This window comes from Penicillium odoratum (assembly GCF_028828045.1).
Source record: "Penicillium odoratum strain IBT 22623 chromosome Unknown utg000006l_segment0_segment0, whole genome shotgun sequence".
Lineage (NCBI taxonomy): Eukaryota > Fungi > Ascomycota > Eurotiomycetes > Eurotiales > Aspergillaceae > Penicillium > Penicillium odoratum.
This window is the reverse complement of record NW_026643148.1, coordinates 3,965,406-3,988,767: the sequence shown is the minus strand read 5'-3', so window position 1 is coordinate 3,988,767 and position 23,362 is coordinate 3,965,406. Positions and strand designations below refer to the sequence as shown.

The following is a 23,362-nucleotide window of genomic DNA, read 5'->3' as shown; positions in this document are numbered from 1 at the left end:
CATAAAACATAAGTAAACCTTGAACCAAAAATAACTAACAAACTGGATCAAGATTATTGCATTTGATCGTCCTGTTCCATGTCAGTTGACCCCTGCTGCCAATTTATTTCTCGGTTGATTCAGAGCTTAGCGAAGATGTGGGAGTGGTTGGCGCTAGGACATGGCTCAGCGCGCAAATCAAATCATCCCCACTTGATCCCTACGGAGTATGCCCGGATGGAAGCTCGGGCGCATCAATCCGCCCCAGGGATTACATTAGTGTCAATCCGTGTGCTGGACCGAAAAGAAAAGATCAAAACTGAAGTCAATTGTTTTGGTCGGAGTATTCAAACCCCAGCCGCAAGGACGAGGGAAGATGCAAGGAGCCTTGTGAGGAAAGAGAGCGGCAAGGTTGAGAGTGATCGCGGCTGGAATCTATCCGCATGAGATAGGTTTTTACTCTCTGGGTGGAGAGTGATGCAGTCAAGCCCCGCCCGTGTAATGATAAAAAAATAAAAAGCAATAGTTTCGAACGGAGTTATCCGATTCAGGAGAAAGTACTAGAAAGTACGGAGTACTGATGCCGATCAAGAAGGAAATCAAAAACCACAAAAACCACAAAAACCAAAAGCAAACTCCGTGCTTCGGTGTACTGTTGGGATTTTAGTTTTTAAAAGGGGGCGTTGTGTGTACCAGATTTTGAACTCTCTCACCACCAATCAAGAACACGTAAATTCTTGGAAAGTCCTGAGTATTGTTCAGGTACCGGGACAGAATAACTAGACGAAAGTGACTTTCATCGGATGACTTCCACGATGGGCGAGACCTCTCCCGTGCAGGCCAAGTCCCGACAGTGATGGCCCGAGTATCACCATAGTTGTCGCGGTCAGCCTGCATGCACCAATAGTCAAGTGTAGAATCCGGCTGTGACGGGATTGATCATCGTATACAAACTGAAGCGAGAGCGGACCTCATATCTTGATCCATGATGCGTCCTTGTGACTGTAGTCTGCAGGTGGTACTGGACACGGCCAATCTGACCAGGTAAATCGATTCGATTGCTCTATGTGGAGCACAATATACTTCATTTTGGAAGAATATTCGCTCCGCATTAACCGCAACCGGGGCCAGTAGTCAGCCAGTAGCCAGTGACCAGTGGCCACTGGCCAGTGGCGACGTGTAGGATCCATTATTGGAAGATTTGGTGATGTTGCCCATGTCCACCGTGCGAACGGTCCACGTTGAGCCGCTAACAACGGAAGATATGATAACGACCGGTGGATTTACGGGGATTTAATTTTGATTTTTGATTTTGATTTTGATTTTTCATTATGGTAACCTTGATCTAGTCTGTAGATCCAGTCAAAAGAGAGAACAGAAAAATGGATCATGCAACCGGTTGGGGTATGACTGTGACGAGTCTTCCGATAGATTAAGGGATCTTCGTGTTGGACAAGATCATCAGAGATCGGCTAGAAGCAACCATGACATGTCCTGTGTGCGTGCTGATTTCAACTCCACTTTTACTCTCCATCTGGGGTTCTGGAAACACCGAAAAGAAAGGGAAAGCGAATCCACATCCGTGGCGGTGGCTTAGAAACAACGAAAAGAAGGAAAGAAATGGATGAAAAAGTGGAGACATGGAGATTGAACCAAAGTCGGGGGAATTCATCTTGCTTCAGCTTGTAATTTCCAATTTCCAATTTCCACACCAAGGTCGGTTTCACCTGAAGCCAGTTGACCCAGTGGCGTGGTAACCGAGATTTCTTACTAAATTATAGATGAAAGTCGAACCAAAGGGGTTAGTGACATGGTACTGGGATGGGCTGTCACTAAGGCGCATCAAAGTACACATACATTACCTGATCGGGGAAGATTCCTTTCACCGGAATCAAATAAATGCATGTACAGCATAGGGTCGAACAGGGTTTCGAGTCAAACGACCCCCCATTTCTTAGGGGCCAATATGCGGACAAAGGTTCGTTTCCGGTTTTACGCGCTTGGGGGAACACTTCAAACTTGCATCGGACGAATGAGAGTCCGCGTCTCTCCAAAGAATCAAAATTTCCCCTGAAAAAACCATATAAAAATTTAGGGGGAAAGATGAAAAAATTGAAAAAAAATCTAATAATTATTACCTGACTAGTCTCTACCAAGGCGGAAGATTGAGTTAGTTGAGTGAACACGGGGACCGAGAGCCCCAGTTAGACCTTCATCTCATACCAGATCGTCCGTGAGTGACGATCAAAAGGCGGCGTCGGGGGAAACAGAACCGGAAAATAGTTAGGAGGCGAAAAGGTGGGAAAAGAGAAAAAGCAGAAAATAAAAAACCAAAGACAGCGAAGAGAAAGACATGAACCAATCAATGAACAGATAGAGCGGCTAATAGCCTCGGGGGGTACGCGATTAGTCACCTGTAGGGTAACGGTGTCATGATTGCGGCATTCAGTTGAGGGCCAAGGGCCAAGTTTCCCATGGGATCATGATTCGGCCGTCGTACCTCCCCTCGCACGGGAATTCAGCCACCCACAAGGCGGGTGGTTCGGATTATAGTGAGACTTGTGTGTGGATCCTCGCATCCTGGAATTCCACCAAGGACAGGATCCGAGCCAGTCACTGTTGTCCTGTATCTAGGTGATTGGTTAATTTTGCAGAAAGTCCACTTTCTTTGACTTTTTGTTAATTATATTTCTTGACTCCATAAAAGAGAGAGAGAGAGTGAGAGAGAGAGAGAGAGTCGTGTTCCAGTGTTAGGTAAGTTTCCTCGTGTCCGTCCGTAGCCAAATTAGGAAGTTTCTCATTACCTCAGCATGAATGTTATAATCCTTACTCCGTACATACCATTCTTACAGCCGATCCAGACCGGAAACTGTTCAAAAACCAGCCCCCTACACCCCTTTCATCCCTGGACTGGGAAGAACCCTTCATTATTACCGTAACGTCGGGTTTCTAATCATCCTCAACCCGGCAACTGATCGTCTCCAGCCTCTCAGCCTTTACTTTTGGTGGGTAAAATAAAAATTTATTTTCCTTTTGTTTCCCATTCCTTTGCTTTCCGCGTGGTGACGACTCCCGACTAGTGATCAGCCACCGTGCTTCAAACCCTGGGCCTCTCTACTGCTTCTGCTAACTGACCCCCCTTTAACCCTGTGCAGGAAGATGGCCCCGGAGGCGTACATGCTTGCCCACCACTGTTCAAGCTGTAGCAATCATACCTAGTAATTTTACCCACAGATGAATAGAGCCCAGGCATTGGGCCGACGGTTGCAACTACGCTAAACCTCGCCTGATTATTGGATCTGATATGGGTCCTACAAGACCTTCCTTTCCTTTCCAGGTCTTGGATCTGTCCGATGGTTTTCTGTGTTCCAAATAACCATAAAAATTCATAAAATGTGGTTTTTTTCCTTTTTTTTTTTTTTCTTGGACTGACCCATATTTGTCCTTTCCCCCTTCCCACTTCCAACTTTGCCGCTACGCCCAAGGGCCTCCGCCCTGCTCCGCCCTATGGGAGGCCTCTGTTAACATTACTCTGCGACCTACCCTTTCTAGGCTTGCATCCACCTGTGACTCGGGCTCTGACATCAACCGATATTCTGCATTTTATATTTAAATTATATAATCATGGCAAAAGAAAAAAAGGGAAAAAAAGAAATTAAAGAAAAACCTGGTCTAGAACCAGAGAAAATAGTGAAAGTGAAAAGATGATAGGGATAACTGTGAGAGTAAAGCTACAAAGAGGATTAGGTATGTAATTTTCAATTTTCTAGACCTCTTAAAAGATGACCAAACCGAGCCCAAACCGGGAGAGGATCAACCTGGACCTGCGTTCGGGTCAAACTCTGTCCCGTAATGACTGCTTTCTCCGGATGGGTCAACTTACCCTGGTTCTCCCTTTTTACTGGACTTTGAATTTCTGCCCGTGTAAAAAAAATGGAGATGATGCCTTTACTTCATAGTCGCTTTTCATTTCATTTTAATTATTTTTTATTTATTTCCCGGCCCGTGAACGTTCCTTTGGAAGTTTACCTAGTTACCTAGTTAACTATAAGATTCTCTTGCGTTTTCGTTAATTTTGATTATCATTATTTTTAATTACTCTTACTGGTTCCTTCTCTTTGGGTGGTTCCCTTAACTTCAAACTTGGTTTAGTTCGTTGATATCCTTATATGGGACTGGCTTGGCTGTTCCCATATACATCATTCTTCCGTTGAGAGAACTATCCTTACTTCTTTCATTCTCTATTTGATTATCTTCTCGATCAGCCTCTTCCTTCTGGCTTTTTCTTCTTTTTCCATTCATCCTGGTCCCCGATTTTCCAATTGGACTCTTTCGCACTCCACGGCAGGGGCTATCAGATATTAGTTACTCATTTGACATTCCCTTTACCTCGTTTCGAACCCATCGATATTCGCTAAGAGGATGGCTCACTGAACACCTTGCCCGGTTCGCTTTTCACATCAAAGCCCACCCCCGACCATCCCACATGTGTCGACCTCTTGCACGGCCATACTTTATACCTCGTCCATCCCTATGTCTTCGTCAACGCTGCCCTCTCAATCTTCGATCTTGGGCCCCATCACTCCAACTATCGATCTGACTTCCCACGGCCTGTATCCTGCTAAACCGGTCTTTACTGGTTCTTGGACTGCTCCCCTCCGGGACGGTCTACCCACCCCTCCCGGCGACATGACTGGCGTCACCTACAACGCAATCCCCCCGGTGGGCCATGGAGGGATCGTGCACGGAATGCCCTCTAACCATTACAACTATATGCGGCCGTTCGATGCCATCTCTTCTTCTATGGCAGCTTCCATGAAGCCCGCCCACCCGGCTCCAGTTAAACATACTCCGGAATTGGCTCAAAGCAAATCATCCAATGGAACTGCCAGTGGCTCCAATCTTCGGATTCCGTCGTCGATTAACAATAGCAAAACTAGCTTGGCCGAGTTTGCCGCTCAGGTAAGAGATATCGCATGTGGGGTTGATTTTATACAGTATGCTAATCCAAGGTTTCGCAGATGACTTGTCTATTCTGGTTCGAAAAATCACCGAAACTCCAATCCATCGAAGATCGATGCCACTCCGTGCCTTCCCTCGTTGCCGAAGCTATGCCTACTGTGGGTTTCCAGAAGTGGGTTGCCACGATTCTGTCAACCACGCAGGTTAGCCAAAACGTGATTTTGCTTGCTCTGCTGTTTATCTATCGATTGAAGAAGTTCAATGCTGGTGTGAAGGGCAAGAAGGGCAGTGAATTCCGGCTCATGACAGTCGCTTTGATGCTCGGCAATAAATGTGAGTGGACTCTTATCAATTCACCGCCTTTAAATACGTTTCTTTGATTGGTCTTTTTGCTGACTCATCATCAGTCCTGGACGATAACACTTACACCAATAAGACGTGGGCCGAGGTTTCGGGCATCGCTGTTCAAGAGATTCACGTCATGGAGGTCGAGTTTCTGAGCAACATTCGCTACGACCTCTTTGCCTCCGAGGCAGAATGGGCTCGCTGGCACACCAAGCTCGGTCTCTTCGCCGATTACTTCAACGCGGCGTCCTTGCACCCTGTTGAGTCAGAGACTCCAGCTCTGCGCATCTCGCCGCCACGATTGCCCCAATCACCTTTGTCCAAGTTGCCATCGCCCCCATCTGACTTCCGCCCGCATTCCCAGCCCAACTGGCACATGCCCGTTCATGGATTACCCTACCCTGCTCCACAACTTGGAGAGGTTGCTCTTGGGGGATCTCGCAAACGCAGCCGTGACGATGACAATGAACTGCAGCCTATGAAACGAATTGTACGCCCGGCGACCAACCCTGTCCCACATCCCGCACCGCTGAGCATTCCTGCAAATGCGATGAACACTCTACCCCCCGTTCTTACGCCCAATTCCGCTCCTGTTGCGCAGGGTGTCTCCCGTCTCCCGCCTCCCAACCTCAACCTGACTCCAACATCAAACCCGATGCCCCAGCAACTTCCGTCGACTCCAGTTTCACAGCTCCCCATGCCAGGTCGTCTGCCCCCAGCCTACAACCGGTCCGCGAACTGGATGCCATCTCACCAGATGCCTTCTGCTCAACTGCCGCCAGTGGCGTCGGGCGTGTACAATGCACCCACCCTCCCCGACCTGGCTCGTCATCACCAGAGCAGTCCATTTGGCGTAACATCTTCGACCGTATCCCCGGCCATTTCAGCCTACTCCGTTCACACCCCGCAAACCCACCTCTCTCCATCATTCTTCCTTGCCAACCGCAACTCTCCCTACCGCCCTGTTCGATCGGTCCACACGTTGCTGATCCCACCTCCATCAACTTCGATGCAGCAGCAGCGCAGTGTTCCCTTCGACCACATGCACTACCAGCCATTGAGCAAAGGCTCCACCGATCGCAAGACCGGTCTACTCCCCTTCATCCCATCCGCCGACCCTTGGTACCAAGGCCATGTGCTCCAGCCTTTCTACACTCCCTCCCAGACCTTCTCTGGCTGAATTTCCTGATCATTTGACGATGTGACTGCGTTTACGACTCTCCTCACGACCCGAAAAACCCTTTACCATTCACTGTACACCTTCATCTTTCCTGATATGTCTCATTGTCACCTTCATCTTGTACAGGATTATCACTGTTTATTAGCATCTCTTGGCGTTGCAACCTAGAAGGGTTATTTATGTCTCCCCACCAAGCTACTGGGAATAGCTGTAAGGCGTTTTATTTGTTTGCTTCTGTCTGTTGGACTTCCAACATGACCATCGCTGCAGTGGCATTTGCATGATATGGCGTTTATTTAGCAAGCAAGAGTCTTGCAGCATGAGAAACTAGATTTCTACTATCCATCCAACTTCCCGTAAATGATTTTTAAGATAGAAAAGTAAGCATCAATGTTTCGATTCCACCAGAATCTCAATTTCTAGAACCTGATCCGACAAAAATTTGAGAAATGTAGAGAAAGTTTGAAATCTATTCTGTGTGATATCCTGAGTCGCTTTTACTCCCAGCAAATTATAGTCCGTACGGGAAATCTCGGCCCGATAATTATTCCGCCCGATCAAATATCTCTCCATCACCATCCGCAACAACCAACCGCCATTGACCTACCAAACCGCAATCATGTCCCCACGACTAATGGGGCTGCCAATGCAGCTTCAACAATTCATCGCCCGGCCCTTGCAGTCCTCACCACTGGTATTCCTGGCGCCTCAATTCCAGCAGACACGCAATGCCTCCATCCTCTCCTCGCTCTCCGACAATCCCTCCGCCTACAACAAGCGCATCCGTCGTGGTCGTGGTCCCGCCTCCGGCAAGGGTAAGACCTCCGGACGTGGTCACAAGGGTCAGAAGGCACACGGAAAGGTCCCAGCCGGCTTCAATGGTGGCCAAACCGCCGATATTGTCGTCAGTGGTACACGGGGTGAAACCAACATGTAAGAATTTCCTCTCCCGTGAACAGGGAACGCAACGCAATGCAATGCAAACCCTCTTTTCACATATTATTCCGATGCTAATGAGAAATCCCAGCTTCGCCCTCGAAATGGCCCCTGTGAACCTCTCCCGCATCCAAGAGTGGATCGATCAAGGCCGCATCGACCCAACCCGCCCCATCACCGTCCGCGAACTTACGCAATCCCGCTGCATCCACAGGCACAAAGATGGAGTCAAGGTTCTCGGCGACGGAGCCTCATCCCTCAAACAGCCCATCCACCTCGTCGTCTCGCGCATTAGCGCGTCAGCTATCTCCGCCGTCGAGGCGGCCGGTGGATCTGTTGCAACACGCTTCTACACCCGCAGCGCGATCAGACGCATTATGGCGAACGAGACACACCCCTTCATCAGTATGGCGTGGAGTGCTGAGAGTGGCTCGAAGGAGTTGCTCGAGGCGGAGTTTGCGAAACTCAACCTTAATGTTAAGGCTGGCGTTGAGGAGAAGAGTGTTATGGAGGCCAAGGGGTTGAAGTACAGATTGCCTGATCCTACGGGACGTCGGGATATTGAGTATTATCGTGATCCGGCGCATCGGGGGTACTTGAGTCACTTGCTCAAGCCTTCTGAGGGCCCTAGTTTGTTCTTCCGTTCGCCTGAGGAGCGTAAGTCGGCGGCTGGTACTAAGAAGGAGAAGGTTCTGCCTGAGAACAGACTTTGGTAAACTAGGGTTGAATGATGTTGGATTATGGGTTTGTCTTTTATTGAGCATCTGTACATGTATAAATATAGCCACTTTTGATATGCTCGATCATACTATAAAACTGAGACTTTTCTTGACTTAAATTCACCAGTCCTGTGTACTTTACAAACCAAATGTTCTTTATATCACTTAAGGGGGTGTTTGAAGCTATATACATTTGGCTAAATTACCAAATACAGTATATTGAATATCGCCAATTCAGATAGTTCGTAGATGGTACTGTCTACCTATTATACCCAGTTAACTTATGCACTTAAGGGTACTGTCTAGTGTAAGCTGGATTTCACAGATACATCACTATTCCATAACATAAAGGAAAGCGGGCATTTCCTGAACTAAATAGGACTATTTAGGTATAATATAGAGAGTATGACCATAAAGTAAACAGGACCGCAAGAAATAGTTATCATCAGAAATATACTCAGTACATCGATAATACATATATAAGACAAAGCAAAAAAGAATACCGCAGGAAGGATTTGAACCTCCGTCTCTCAATGTTGCTCCGCACGAACCAGGACTTAAGGATATTTTTTTTGTGTTTTCGTGTTTTGCCCGGTTCGAACTCCTGTTATGTACGGAATATAGGCATTGAGTATGCTAAACCACTACACCACCGCGGCTGTATGTCCAATAGAAACCGTATTTAGCGTGACGACGGAGTAACGCTAGACTATATTAGGCAGTGTATCCGAGCCGCGTACTCCACATGTCTTTATTCTGAACCCATTTCAATAGCTTAGTATAGGAGCTTAGATAGTACGGATGCTTTACTGCAGTTTCGATTATTTTTTCGAATCAAATTGGATTTGTTGGGCGTGGTTTCATTTATGACTCGGGGTCGACTCTTTCATAAGTGTCGAGGTGGTAAGCGATTGCGATTCTTTGTTTCGATATATGTGTGCAGGTTAATGGTCCGCCGGCAAGCAGTTTCTCTTACTTTTGTGTAAGAATAGTACACTCCCTTCTCGAAATGTACTGAATGAATCATTTCCTATTCTATAAAGTTCTCTTTGTCTTATTCTGATAGTCTCTGTTTTTTTCATCACTCTAGATTACCTGATATGCATATTGTTCTATGGCTGATTGGTTTCAGAGTATACATGGATGTTTTGCTTGATCCCGAAGTCTGCCTAATGTTACTTGCAATCTTTGTGGCACAGCTGGATGATTCATCATATACTCAAGTGCTCTCAAAACTGTAAGGCCGAGGAAGCGATTATGCTGGTTATGTGTATTTATAACTTTTGTAAGATTCAACTTTAGGCTTGTAAGCTTGAGCTGACCACTGTTGACTCGAATACTAGAGATCGAGAATATGAAGAAAAGCGGCTGTTCGAATTTATTGAAGCTTAAGCTTCAATTAGTGACGTCTGGAAAGTCAGTTCAGTGCTATGTGCAGCACATAATATTTGGAGTTGGGTGTGCTGTTGAATTGATCCTAAGCTGGAAGATGTTTAAGTTAGATTATTAGTATGACTTAAATTGGAACAGACCTCGCCTGCCTAATCACCCATGATGAAAATAGAGACGAGGAAACATTTGGAGAGAGATAATTTTTAAGAATAAGCTTGAAATGCTGAGATATAAAGTACAGTCAAGAGCAATGTGGCAATTGAATAGTACATGCCCTATAAAACGCCGTGCTTCCATCCTGAGTAGTGACTCGTTTCCTCAGCCCGCCGAATGCATACCAAAGGAAATCAGAAAAAGATCCCAGAATATAACATGCTATTTCGCACGTCAACAAGGGAATGGGTATCAGCCAAAAGAAAAGAAAGCAGAGGGAAATTCAGCGCTGGTAAAAAAGAACCGAACAAACCCATATAATCATCACATCATTTTCAAGATCATAGCTGCGGATATTTTGTCCAGCAAAATGAAATAGTAGCAGATTGCCATGAGTCCAGATGAAAGGGAAAGGCATCAAAGGCCCCACATAGCTTCTGGTGAGCTATCATTGGAATTTGCGACCTCCCGTAGCCAGGCGCAGTCGAGAACTTCATTGATGGTCCATCGCTCGTTGACGTCCATTTCGAGGCAACCTTTGACCAGGTCGAGGGCGTCTCGGCGGTCGTGAAGGGAGACTCTGTCGGTGAGGTCACCGAGGACAGCATCTCGGTTCCATTTACCGCTAAGGATATTGGCTTGGATACGAGGTGTGAATGAGTCTTGGAAAGGTCGTGACCCAACGAGAATCGTATAGACGATAACGCCAAAGGCCCAGATATCAACTGAAGGGTGGATCACACCAGCTGATGACTGGATCAATTCGGGGGAGGCATACTCGAGGCTACCAGCAACACTAGTACTTGAACCGGCTGGTCCAATTCTGTTGGGCGGGGGACGATCTGCCACTTCGTCGTAGGGATCCGGACTATCGCCTCCGTTGTCGGTAGCCATCCATTCGGCCATTCCGAAGTCACATAGTACTAGATTTGAAGAAGAGGAACCGTCGGGAGCCGTAACAGGGTCAAGGAGACAGTTCTCTAGTTTGATGTCACGGTGTATAACTCGGGCATCTTGATGCAAATAGCGGATCGCAGAAGCAAGTTGGTATGCATACTTCTTGGCGAGCGCTGAGTCCAGACCTTGCCGGTTTTGGCGGACCAAGTCAAACAGAGTCCCACCAATCGCAAGTTTGGTGAAGCAGAATGTGGCATAATCTGTCTCGTACACCGAATCGAGTGTCAATATATGCGGATTGCTGAGATACCTCCAGACTCGCACTTCGTGGTCGAATTCTGCCTGAACATCCTCGTTTTCACTCTCAGTACGGCCCGCCACCAGCTTTTTAACAATTTTGACAGCGAGTCGCCTGGTGTTGCCTTGTCCTTCGACTTTAAATGCTTCTTTGACCGTGCTGAAGCCTCCGAAGCCAATTTGCTTTCCAAGAACATAGTCAGTTCCCACAAGCTGACCTTCTTCATCTGGTGCTGAGGGCTCATCTGTCTGGCTTTGACTGGACCACATGGACAGAAACATGCTTGCGGGAGACTTGCCACTCGAGTTGGTAGAGCGCCGAGAGCTATGGCGGGTGTTGCGCAGGCTGCTACTGCGATCAAGATTCGAACTGCGCGACTTACTTCCGAAGGACGCCATCACCCCTCCGGACCACGAACTGCGATCCTCTGGGGATGCGTAGGTTTGAGTGGGCGATGTGATGTAGAGAGGTGATAGTAGGTCATCTTTGGTACTTCCAGGAGGGGTACACACTTCTTCTTGAACCGGGGATGCTGTAGAAAGCGATGTGAGCGAGGTTGGATGCTCGAGTTCAGTGCCGGTGATTGACCCATCTTCCGGGCGTAAGACCGGTTGGGCCCGGAAGGCTCCCGTTGGTATACCCTGCTGATCCGGAGATTTATTCGCGTTCCATCTCCATGACTGTGGAATTTGAGGCGGGTGAACCTCATCTTGAGAAAGAGCGTTGCGGAGTCCAGAGGTCCGGGATTCAAATTTCTGCGGGGGCCGATTCCTCACGTCGTCCTTGGCGAGCGGTTCCCCCAGCGGCTCTTCACGGCCGGAATCAAATGACACCTTGGGATTGAATGTGATAGATGGGCGACGTGTCTGGATGTAGTTGTCCAACGGTGAACCCTGTACATCGTCTGGCTTGTGGGGGAATTCGTCATCATCTACTGGACGACCATCGAGGCGAGGGACCGAAATGGGAGGGGTGGCTGAATGCAAATCACTTAACACACTGCGTTCTTCATCAGTATCGCGTCGGTGCGCGCTATATTCATGAGAAGTTTTGGTGCGGTCGCTCTCGATACCATCGCCATCTGCTGTCGACCTCCTCCTCCTCCCATCACTCCATCCTCTCTGACCAAACGATGTCTCAATTCGTAAACCCGCTAGCCCGTTCCTCTCCGGGTATGCCATGTCTTGTGGAGCACTGCGAAAGACGTTTTGTATTGCGGGCCTGTGGTAGGCGTGCAGTCGGGTTCACTTGAACCCTCTGCTTTCCCCAGATACGGAATTTTGGGGGGTTGTCAAGAAAAGCGGGGCGATAAGAGTTTCAAGCGGGGTCAGAATGTTTAAATGACGAAACACAGTAAAAGGAGAGTTGATTTATTTGGAGGATTTCATCACGTATTTGAATTAAAAGAAAGAAAAAAAAAGTGTACCTGTTCCCCGGTGAGGTCAGTGAGGAATGTACGACGAAGGATTGGACGCCAAGGGAAGAGAATGGGGAAAGTCGGGAAATGACGGAGGAACCTTACTTCACGTTATTCAGTCACTTTACTTTCATTACTCATATCCGAATTAGGCCTAGTCGACGATCAGATATGATCGAGAGGCACTCCATGTCAGAATTATCGGTTGAATTGAGGTAATGCTATGGAGAACTGGATTCATGGAGATAGAGATGTCTTCCAGAGTAAGGTAGTAGTTATAGTTTACTATTACCTAGCTTAATAATACAGTTACGTAGCTGTAGTCAGGGAATCATCAAGTCATCTGAATCATACCCTAAGCCCTAACCTCTCAAATAGGGAATATAGTTTCAGGGGTGAATCACCTGATTTGTCAAGCCATGTTGCTTGCGTCCCTGATTAGACGCGCGCAAGGGGCGCTAGTTTGGCAATAACTCCTTATTGGTTTCGTCTTTGTCTCCGGGGATTTGACCCTGAACTCGTTCCTGTCCTTTCTTCGTCGCTCTGGCAGTACCTTTGTTTTCCTTTTTCCTGTTTCAATTCTCCGTGACCTGCCCAAGTGCAGCATAGCCCACCGCTTTCCCCTCTCCACCTTTGTTCAACAAGGCGCAGTCTTTCTTTTAGGGGTGACCGACCTCAAATCCTAGAACTTCGGGGATTGGGAATTGCTTCAGTCGCAAGGTCCGGGCTTTCGATCTCACGACTCGCATTTCTTTTTTCGTTATTCCAGGTCAACCTGCCCATGGTTTCCGCTTCCAAACATTCGCGCTTCTTATCCCCGAAACGCCCCTGTGTGACATTCTCACCGCCGATCCCACGTTCCTTGAAACCTGCAACATGACCAGACCCCAGATTATTCGAGCTGGTATGAATGCTATCGTGAATCGCGGAAACAGGAGAGTCGAGGACTAATTGCTAGATCATTTAGATACCTTGGACCTTCAGGACCACAATGCGCCGTCGGCCAAGGATCACTCCAGGCAACCCGAACAACCAGCTCCGTTGGGGGCCGGCCGGCCTGCCCCCCACCAAGAGCTCTCCATTCGCCATGCCGAACAAGATACGAAATCTGAGATTTCGAATGGACCTGAAAATGGCCATGAATATCGAGACGGTATGGGGGCCTATGGGGAAGATGAAACCGCCGAAGACCTGGATCGCGATTACGAGCACGAGGATGGGGATCTAGCAGATGGGGAAAGTGACGATTTGATGGATGATGATCTGATGGACAAAATCTCCAGCTCCCCTTCGATTGATGATGGTGCGTGAACCTTGGTCTCTCTGTACTACGGCTTGGGCTAACATGATACGCAGAGGATATCGATTTTGAATTCGTCTATGCACTTCACAACTTTGTCGCAACTGTTGATGGACAAGCAAACGCTGCCAAGGGTGACACTATGGTGCTTCTGGATGACAGTAACAGCTATTGGTGGCTTGTGCGCGTGGTCAAGGATGGCAGTATTGGTACGTTTTGAACACCATAATCCATTTCAATTTCGCTGACGACAAGAAGGATACCTGCCCGCCGAACACATCGAGACGCCCACCGAACGATTAGCTCGATTAAACAAACACCGGAATGTGGACGTATGTGTTCGTTTTCCGATGTTGCCCGAACATAAACCAAACTGATGTGATCATAGCTCTCTGCCACAATGCTGGGCGATAATTCCGAAAAGTCCAAAAACCCCCTCAAGAAAGCCATGCGCCGACGCAACGCAAAAACCGTAAACTTCGCCCCGCCAACATACATCGAGGCGTCGGACGTGGAGTTCTCTTCAGATGATGACTCCGAACATGGCGACTTCTTCAATGACGACGAAACAGAAACGGTTGAATCGGAAGAGGGCGACAGCCAAGACCAGAGTGAGGATATCACGGTGGAACCTCTTCGGCCAAAGGGGCAAAAAGAGCGGCCAGCAGAGACAGAGGTCAGGGACAAGGACGACTCCGAGCGAACAAGCTATGAGCCCCGACGATCAAGTGAGGAGTTCTTTGATGCAGAACAACCTACCGTCAGTCGGTCCAGAAATGGCACTGTACGGAACACGGATTCTTTCTTCAAGGATGACACCGCCGAACCAAAGAAGATCTCTCTCACACCAAACCTCCTGCGTGATGAATCCAATAGCAACGGCAGCAACTCCAATAGCCTGCTTAATGAATGGAAAGAAGGACGCGGAAGCTTCGAGACTATCGACAAAGTGTCTAGTCCCCAAGATAAGGCCAAGGAGGATAAGAAACGCAAAGAGAAGAAGCCTGGTATGCTCAGTGGACTGTTCAAGCGCAAGGACAAGAAGACAAAATCGCCCGAAGATGACTTTGAAGAGTTTATCACATCACCGACCGAGTCCACATTCAGTCAATCGAAGACATCCATGGAGTCATTTGATTCGAAGACATCCAAATCTAGACAGACAGGCAACAAGTTGCAGAAATCGGCAACAATCTCTCCTACATCGACGGAATCAGGTGGTCAGTCTATCCGACGGGTGGCATCACAGGAGACAACTAGTTTCGAGGAACCTCGAACCGTAGCTTCCCCCAACAGCCAACGAAGTCCTTCGAAGGAAAGCTTTGTCACTCCAATGGAGTCTCAAGATCCATTTGCATCCCCAGTGGAGCGACCATCTAGCGAAGCCCAGTGGAGAGGCACATACGAAGCTCCTAGCCAGACCACTTCGCAGCCTTCCGTGGCATCTCCGCCTCAACGGTTTGTGCCAACACTGGTGACTGCCCGCCCGGAACCCGAACTCGAACCAGAATCCCCGGTCAGTGTCTCCCCGATGGAAGGACATATTCCGATCCTTGCGCCGGGACTCTCCTCGGATGCTGTACGGGCACGTTCTATCTCACCTCTCTCCCCACCGTCGTCACCTGAAGCCGACACTCACGACCTCAAAAGTAGCGGAGCTACCCCTGGCTCACTGGACACGCTTTCAGTGGACACTCCAACGTGGAGTGATGCCAGTCTACGATCATACCTGGACGAAGAAAACGATATTCGCGACCTGTTCATTATTGTCCACGACAAAACCAACATTCCCCCAGCCGGTGTTGACCACCCTGTCACTGGCCGCCTCTTCAAAGAAGAAAGCAAGAGGCTGAAAGAGATGAATAATCAACTTGACGATATGCTTGTGCAGTGGATGGCCCAGCGCAATCGACGGTCCAGTTCGGTACGAAATGTCCAGAGCTCAAGTGTATAGTCTAAGTTGAGTGTATATCTTCATATTTCACAGCGTCTCTGTCGATATATGCATTAGCCTACTGATTCGCCTAAAGATATCGGCCTGGCAGGTTATATTGTGCTGGGCACATCACCTTTGGCCTCTTCCATTCTTTTCCTGTTTCTTATATTCGTCGCACTCATGCCCACCAACTCGACACTTCTGGACTTTTTTTTGATCTCATTTTGTTTGTCAGGGAAAGCGAGCTTTGATTTTGATCAATAGCCAGCCGTTTCCTTTATTGTTTGTTTTATTTGCCGGAATACCCCGAGTCGTCCGTCCCTATGTCTGCGGTTTTTTTTTTCGTGGTTGATCATCTTCGACAGATGACGTACTGAAATACCAAGTCCTTCGGTCATGTGCTATGATCACAGTAGCATTCCACCATCGCTTAAACTTGCAAGTAACCGTGCCAAGAGCAACCTCGCCATTAGTCTAATCTGCCGTTTCTTATTATTGGAAGTAAGCGCATTCCAGACTTTCTGCACAGCCGAGGGTCGTGCGAGCCGGTCAGCCGCACCGTGTTGTATGCCATCTGACAGTCATCCGACTAGCGCAGTTCTCAGTATATAAGCCCAGTCAGCATCTACTGTCATCCGTAGAAGAATCCATTTACACAAGCTCCATCACTATGGCAGACCCATACAACCCATACACTTCATACTCAACACCCACTCCGGGCGGAGTCGGCTATTACCCACCAGAGGAGCATGTCCAGCAACAGGCATATCCGTACCAGCTACCATACGACAATTACAGCAACACACAGCTTCAGCAACGCCCGAACTATGACTATAATGCCCAGCCAAGCCAATACCATCTCGCTCCAGACGCATACCAAAATGCCGCACAAGAGCGAAGCTATACGCCAACAGGACAACCAGACCACCTAGGTCCAGTGCCAACACCAGCACAGGGAGGGAAATCCCCCGGAAACATGGGATACTAGTAAGTAACGACCCGAACAATCAAAACTGACTAACCAACATTCATTTCCTAGTGATGGCCACCCAGACCAACAGCCCCGATACACCCCATCCCCAGGTCCCACGCCAGCGTTGCATGTATCAGAGGCTACTGGTCCACAATTTGACGAAGAGGGTCGCCCGCTAGAGAACGAAGGGGAAACCGATCGCGGACTAGGAAGTTCTCTTGCTGGTGGTGCGGCGGGATACTACTTGGGCCATAAGAAGGATCATGGATTCCTGGGTGCTATTGGTGGGGCTATTGTTGCGAATCTTGTAGAGCATAAGGTTAAGGATCATCGGAAGGAGAGCTCTGGCGGGCACGAACATGAACATGGTCATGAACATGGCCATCATGGGCACCATCATCATCACCATCATAGTCGGAGCCGGAGTCATTCACGACATCGTGGAGAGGAGGATTATTGAGATGAGAGCGGGAGAAAGCGGGGGGTGAGTTTGATACATAGTGTCCATGGATGTTATGATTATGACAGTCATGATGATGAGTTTACTGCATGATTTCTGGTTTCAAATGTTGTTTTTTTCTTGACGATGCTTTTATGGGTCATTGATGTGCTAATGTTAGTGGTTTTGACCATTGATGGAATTACACAGTTGAGACTCTGTCTTGTATCTTGAAGACATGCTTATGTGTGTTCCTAAAAAATTTAGGTATTTGCCCTTCAGTAATATGACTCGTGCTTTCAACTTCTGATGAGTTAGACCGTTCTGTAACTTTGGAAACATTAATCGGTCATTCAAGCGTCATCTAGGAGGATCTTCCTCGTGAACCCTACCGTCATGTAAATCCAAGTTGAAGTGGTCATAGGAGACTGACCCTGATGATCCTCAAAGCAACCAGTCACAACTATTTTTACGTGCCCTTTCAGTCATTTCAGATTTTTTTCCGGATTATTCTCAAGCCGCGTACTCGTGGCATGCACATGTGTGCTTCAGTCTGACAGAAAAATGTCATAGAATTACGCAATCGAGAGTTTAACTTGTCTAACTTAATGACGTGCTTGTATAAGTTATTCTTTTCTTTTATCACGGTATCATATGTTATTTTCATTTCCTCTTTCTCTTCATCTTGGCTAATTGTTCCTTTCGTCTATTGCCGCTCATTTACAGCTGCTTCCAGTATGTACTGGATAGCGAATGTCAATAGAAGCCGTAAGTAAATCCAGTGAACTACTAAGTAAATATCTTCCTCATTTGAGAGAACATTTTGTTAAGCCTGAGAAATGGTAACTTTCTCTCTTTTTGCATTTGTGGCTACTGAATCTCCCTTGTCCCCGCTAACCCCGCACTTGTTGCAAGGTTTATACTTGTCGATCAGCGTCACGATGCCCTGACCAGGAACAGCCAAATGATATACAGAAGCAGGTAAGATCTAACAAATCATGGTAGAAATACCTGTCATGACGATGCTCGTACAGTAAGACTTGAAGAGCCGAATCTCAATGCCCGAGAAACAATCAGGTTGAATCTCTATGTCTGGCCGTTTCCGAGCCTTTGCTGGCGCCATTGACTTGATGAAAATTGGAACCATTTAAGTAAGCGTCGATCGCTTGTCTATCCTGGTCTTGTTCAATCTGCAAATGGGATCATCCATCCTGTATGTGCCCAGGTTATCGTTGCAGCTTCAGTCTGACAAGCAGGAACTACGATATCGACTACGTGGTATATCTTAACGAGTGTAGCACAAGCGCCATATACGGCCGATGTACCAATATGTCAAGGATCATAACCTCCTTAGTATGCCCGATGTCACCTCTCCACCCCGCATGCCGACTTGTTCGCTCGAGTCTAGACATGCCTCGCCGTCGATCTGTGATTGATGCTGCCACGCTGCCTTCATCCTTATCGCAGATTTCCAATGCCTCTGTGGCATCGTCGATTGTCGATCAGACTCAAACGACAGTGTTTCGCTATTCAAGAAGCTTCCAGGTGTGAAGTTGTGGCTCGGTGAACGTGACGCGACCTGCGCTTGGCCCCTGCCTCGCGTTCTTCTGAATCGCTTACAGGAGGACATAACGCTGCTTGTCTTCTTTCTGGCTGGCACTGCCTCCGACCTGATGGGTGCAGCTGCATTTTGACTGGGTGTGATGCTGAAATAGTGTCACGTGGGGCTGCAGGACCCCTAAATTGGTGAATAGTTGCTTTTTTCTCACCATAATCAGGATGAAATTTCCTCTTTATCTTTCCAGGTGGAGGGGGTGTTACTTGATATGAATTGGAGATCAATCGTTACCAAGGATTTCCCCGGACCAAATCGGTTGAAGTGTGATAGGCTAAGGATTTAGCTTATCTCATGAGTCACGATAAGCCCCGATTCGGAAATCGATCTTCCTTTCAGCTGATGACTGATGTCTTTGACCTGTGACCTGTCCTTGCTTCCATATACTTTTACTCCTCCTTCTGATCTTCTGATCTTCTGAACTTCTAATCTTTCCTTTACTATTTATCCTTCACCCGTGGTTACTACCTTTATACCGCCCGCTCCCGTTATCTCTACCCCGGATCGGCCCTCCGCCATCATTGACCTTACCACTGAGCTTCCCCCGCCTTTAGACGCTCTCCTCGCTGAGAGGAATCCTTATACACCATGGCTCCTCCGTTGTTACGGAATCTGCTAGAAGCATCACTTCCTGCCCACTGTGAACCATCCTCGCCGTTCTTGACCGCTATCTCCTCACATCTCCACATCTGTCTCCCCACGCCCCTCGCGTTGATCTCGACTGTCCTGGGAAACTTGAGCTTCGTCTCATGGCTTTTCGCCCAACTACCACAAATTTTCAAGAATTACCAACTACAGTCCACATCAGGATTGTCTATTTTCTTCCTTGTCATTTGGTGCGCAGGAGATATAAGCAACCTCATAGGCGCCCTGTTCACCCGACAGGCGGGATGGCAGGTCATGGTTGCCTGTTACTACGTCTTTGTTGATGCCACACTTGTGATCCAGTTCTTCTGGTACACACATTATAAATCACGTCGTTACGAGGAGTACGATGATCTGCAAACCTCGCACCACCACGAAGAGTCCGACACAAGGAGTGAACTCCTGCAAGGCAACAGTGCGACCCACCAACCCCAGGGTCCCGTCGACATGACGACCAAGACAACAGATGTCCACGACATGGGCGTCCAGACTGGCTCAACTTTCACGTCCACAGTCGCCCGGAGCGCCTCCTACACGAACGAGAAACAAAACTCCCGCCGACCCGTGCGTCTGGGCAGCAGCGCTACAAGCCCGCCCTTTGCATTGCCCCGCACAATGCTAATCGCATCGCTGGTCTGCGCCGTCCTAGCAAACGCCGCACCGACAGAGGCGACCCCCTCACCTCATCCACCAATCACCCACGCGCCAAGCGAGACAATCCTCGAGATCGTGGGCCGCATCTTTTCCTGGGCGTCGACACTTCTCTACCTCGGCTCGCGCCCCCCACAACTGTACAAAAATTACCGCCGCAAGAGCACAGAGGGACTTTCTCCTCTGATGTTCTTCGCGGCCTTTTGTGGAAACTTCTTCTACTCAGCCTCGTTGGTGACGAACCCCAACGCATGGTCTGATTTCGCGCCATATGGCGGTGGTGGCTGGGCGGATAGCCACGGTAATGATCGCCTGGAATGGATTGGGCGAGCATTGCCATTCTTCCTGGGTGCATTTGGGGTTCTCGGCCTGGATGGGTTCATGGGCGTACAGTTCCTTATGTATGGAGAACCCGATGAGGATAACGAGAGTTTCATGGACTCGGAGGATGGCGATGGAAAGCGTGGTCGGAACCGGTGGAGACGCGTACGGGGGTGGATGCGTGGCTGGATTCCTTCGAGTTCGCCGCCTCCTGGTGAACGTTCGCGCTCGCGCTCTGCGAGACAGCAGGAAGGGCAGGCTCTTCTTGGTGCAGAGCAGGGGCGGTATGGTACTGTTTAGTTGGGCTCATTTATACCCTTTACACCTTTGTAAAGCCGAGACTTGTTCTGTTCCCGTCTTACCAAGCGAGACAGGGATGTGATAAATTATGACATGATGACTGTTGACTCGATCGACTTTGAATTCCAGCGCAGTGAGCACACTTTCTTTTGTTTTACATGACTGCATTCGGTTGCCTTGGTTTTATCTCATATTTTTCGGGGTTTCCTCACTCATCTACACACGTTGGAGTTTCTTGTGTTGGACTGAATCAATAGACGGGTGTCTATAGATTAATATCCGTGTCCCGTCAGAATTGTGCTTTGATTATATATGCATTGGCATATGGGGGTGTACTTAGTACTAGAGGCTTTCCGCCGCGCTTTTTGCGCGGCGCCTACTTAGGTGTTCAATCGCACCTCTTACTATATCTCCTACTCAGTCTCCTACTGAGTCTCCTCCTCGTATCCTATTCAGTATTCTACCTTCGTTCCTACCGTATTGACCAAGTGGTCAAAGGTCTCTCTCCGAATTCCTAGATAGCGGAATAGAAGACAAAGAAAAAAAGTGAAGAGAAGAAAAGTGAAGTGGTAGGAGAGGGGAAAAAGGAAAAGTCTAGTGGAGGTTTCGAACGCATGTCCAAAAAGTCTGCGTGTACCCAAGTAATAGAGGGGTAGATTTGCATCTTATCATTAACATGAAGCTTTTCAATCATGGAATTCATGAATTCTGTCAACAACAAGTGCACATGTGGACTTGCTGTTTCTCACTTTCAAATCGTCTCTTTAACTTTCTCAATACAGTCGTTCTCAAAATCGGCTTGACAGATACACTCTTCATCGCTCACAGCCCCCCCTCCCCAACGGATCTTCTTACTCCCTTGACGCCTCTTATTCGTAATATTCTACTCACTGCCATTTTCGACTGAGTTGTTCGGGACGCGGTTAATGATTGGGTGGGTCTCCACTTGGGTAGAAATGAACGGCTCCTTGTGGTAGGTATTTGTCCGCCTATGCAGGCTAATAGGTAGTCCAAACCTTTATTCAGAAGAGGTTATACACACGTGGGTTATATTACCTGCATGCCACGACACACGTCACCTGACTTTCATACGACGCTAGTATCATCGCATTTCAGGGCGTCTAACCCCGCATTTTCCTCATCTCAGCGGGCCCTTTGATTCCGTAAGTCATGGGCTCAAGGATATTGTTCTCAGGCTACAATCATGGATTGCAGATAGGGGCCAACTACGGATCGGTCACAAACGAATTTAGCCCTCCATTGGGTATTCTACGAGACTCCTTATTGGAAGAGCGTTGATCATACTGACCTATGAACAGACCTTGACGATAAGTTGTCTCCCGCGCCTGGGGCTACCTCCGACTCATACGAAGAGCAACATGGAGACCAATGTCTTCCAGGCACACGCACTCAAATCATCTGCCAAATCAAAGAATGGGCATTATCCCCCCAGGGCAGATGCATATTCTGGTTGAATGGGGTTGCTGGAACTGGAAAATCGACCATCTCTCGAACTATGGCAAAGGTCTTCAGTGAATCAAAATCACTGGGAGCAAGCTTCTTCTTCAAGAGAGGTGAAGGGGATCGAGGTAACGCGAGAAAGTTCTTCCCAACAATCGTCAGGCAGTTGACGAGTACCATTCCGCAAATAATGCCATTCGTCCAGCAAACACTCCGCGATAGCCCAGATATCACGAAAAAGGCCATGCGCGAGCAATTCGAAAAGCTTCTCCTAGAGCCTCTCCAGAGCCTTGAGGGATCTCATCATTACCCGGACTATAGTGATAGTGGTTGATGCATTAGACGAATGCGACGGAGATAAAGATATTCGACTTATACTCCAACTGCTTCCACAGCTACAAAAGTTAGCTACAGTGCGTCTACGGGTCCTTTTGACTAGCAGGCCTGATCTACCAATCCGTCTGGGGTTATCAAAGATCGCAAACGATGCCCACAAGGACCTTATACTCCATGGAATTCCTATAGAAGTGATCAAGCATGACCTAAAGGTGTTTTTTGATCATCAACTAGAAGAAATTCGAATGGAACGCTCCCTACCAACTGACTGGCCTGATGACAGAGATCTCAAAAAGCTAGTGGAATTATCCACCCCTTTATTCATTTTCGCTGCCACTATCTGTCGCATATTTAGAGACCCAGCTTGGGACCCCATAGATAGTCTCACCGAGATACTTGCACATCAATATGACCAATCGAACCTAGATCGGACATATCTTCCAGTTCTTCACCGGATTACCGACACACAAGTCGAGAAGCACAAAAGAAAAGTCGTCTCGGATTTCCAACAAGTGATTGGAGCCATCGTGATACTGGAGAGTCCTCTCTCAGTCATCTCACTTTCCAAGCTTCTAAACCTTCCCAAGAGATTAATTCGCCTTCGATTGGATCCACTGCACTCTGTACTCAAAGTACCGGCGGACGAAACAACGCCTGTGCGGCTCTTTCATCTGTCGTTTCGAGACTTCCTTCTTGATCTAGAGACCCAGAAAAAGACCCCTTTAGGGATAGATCAGACAAGCAGGCACTATGATTTGGCCAAAAGTTGCCTTCTTATGTGCCAAAATTTACAGAAAAACATCTGTGGCCTACGTGATGGAACCGAACGTGTTGAAATTGCTCACCAGACTATCGATAGACAAATCCCTCTAGAGTTACAGTACGCCTGTAGATACTGGGCACACCACCTAGTGAATTGCACAGGTTCAGATCACAAAAGATATGTTGTTTTATTATCTCTTGCGTGGGATTTCTTACAGAATCATTTTCTACACTGGGTGGAAGGAATGAGCCTCCTTGGTCTTACATCCGAAATACTAAGCATTCTTGATCGCCTCCAGATGGCCATACCAGTGAGTTACACCAAGCATGATATCCAACTCACAC

General features: G+C 48.0%; 7 protein-coding genes across 7 annotated transcripts; 6 read left to right on the top strand and 1 right to left on the bottom strand.

The window, feature by feature from the left end:
• Window positions 1–4,512: 4,512 nt before the first annotated feature.
• On the top strand, window positions 4,513–6,466 carry N7520_009867 (uncharacterized protein; the record flags this gene model as incomplete). Its single annotated transcript, XM_057143801.1, has 3 exons — window positions 4,513–4,941; window positions 5,001–5,274; window positions 5,349–6,466. The coding sequence occupies 3 exons, from the start codon at window positions 4,513–4,515 to the stop codon at window positions 6,464–6,466; spliced, it is 1,821 nt and encodes a 606-aa protein (XP_056993089.1).
• Window positions 6,467–7,085: 619 nt separating this feature from the next.
• N7520_009866 (mitochondrial 54S ribosomal protein uL15m) lies at window positions 7,086–8,118 on the top strand (the record flags this gene model as incomplete). The annotated part of the gene is made up of 2 exons (XM_057143800.1): window positions 7,086–7,399; window positions 7,494–8,118. 2 exons carry the CDS (start codon window positions 7,086–7,088, stop codon window positions 8,116–8,118), a joined length of 939 nt encoding a protein of 312 aa, XP_056993088.1.
• Window positions 8,119–10,083: 1,965 nt separating this feature from the next.
• On the bottom strand, window positions 10,084–12,042 carry N7520_009865 (uncharacterized protein; the record flags this gene model as incomplete). Its single annotated transcript, XM_057143799.1, has 1 exon — window positions 10,084–12,042. The coding sequence occupies one exon, from the start codon at window positions 12,040–12,042 to the stop codon at window positions 10,084–10,086; it is 1,959 nt and encodes a 652-aa protein (XP_056993087.1).
• A 1,112-nt stretch (window positions 12,043–13,154) lies between these two features.
• Window positions 13,155–15,532, top strand: N7520_009864 (SH3 domain-containing protein; the record flags this gene model as incomplete). Its single annotated transcript, XM_057143798.1, has 5 exons — window positions 13,155–13,182; window positions 13,246–13,581; window positions 13,635–13,787; window positions 13,837–13,910; window positions 13,967–15,532. 5 exons carry the CDS (start codon window positions 13,155–13,157, stop codon window positions 15,530–15,532), a joined length of 2,157 nt encoding a protein of 718 aa, XP_056993086.1.
• Window positions 15,533–16,184: 652 nt separating this feature from the next.
• Window positions 16,185–16,947, top strand: N7520_009863 (uncharacterized protein; the record flags this gene model as incomplete). Its single annotated transcript, XM_057143797.1, has 2 exons — window positions 16,185–16,501; window positions 16,554–16,947. The coding sequence occupies 2 exons, from the start codon at window positions 16,185–16,187 to the stop codon at window positions 16,945–16,947; spliced, it is 711 nt and encodes a 236-aa protein (XP_056993085.1).
• A 2,182-nt stretch (window positions 16,948–19,129) lies between these two features.
• Window positions 19,130–20,458, top strand: N7520_009862 (PQ-loop repeat-containing protein; the record flags this gene model as incomplete). The annotated part of the gene is made up of 1 exon (XM_057143796.1): window positions 19,130–20,458. One exon carries the CDS (start codon window positions 19,130–19,132, stop codon window positions 20,456–20,458), a length of 1,329 nt encoding a protein of 442 aa, XP_056993084.1.
• Window positions 20,459–21,628: 1,170 nt separating this feature from the next.
• N7520_009861 (uncharacterized protein) lies at window positions 21,629–22,253 on the top strand (the record flags this gene model as incomplete). The annotated part of the gene is made up of 2 exons (XM_057143795.1): window positions 21,629–21,722; window positions 21,778–22,253. 2 exons carry the CDS (start codon window positions 21,629–21,631, stop codon window positions 22,251–22,253), a joined length of 570 nt encoding a protein of 189 aa, XP_056993083.1.
• Window positions 22,254–23,362: the final 1,109 nt, after the last annotated feature.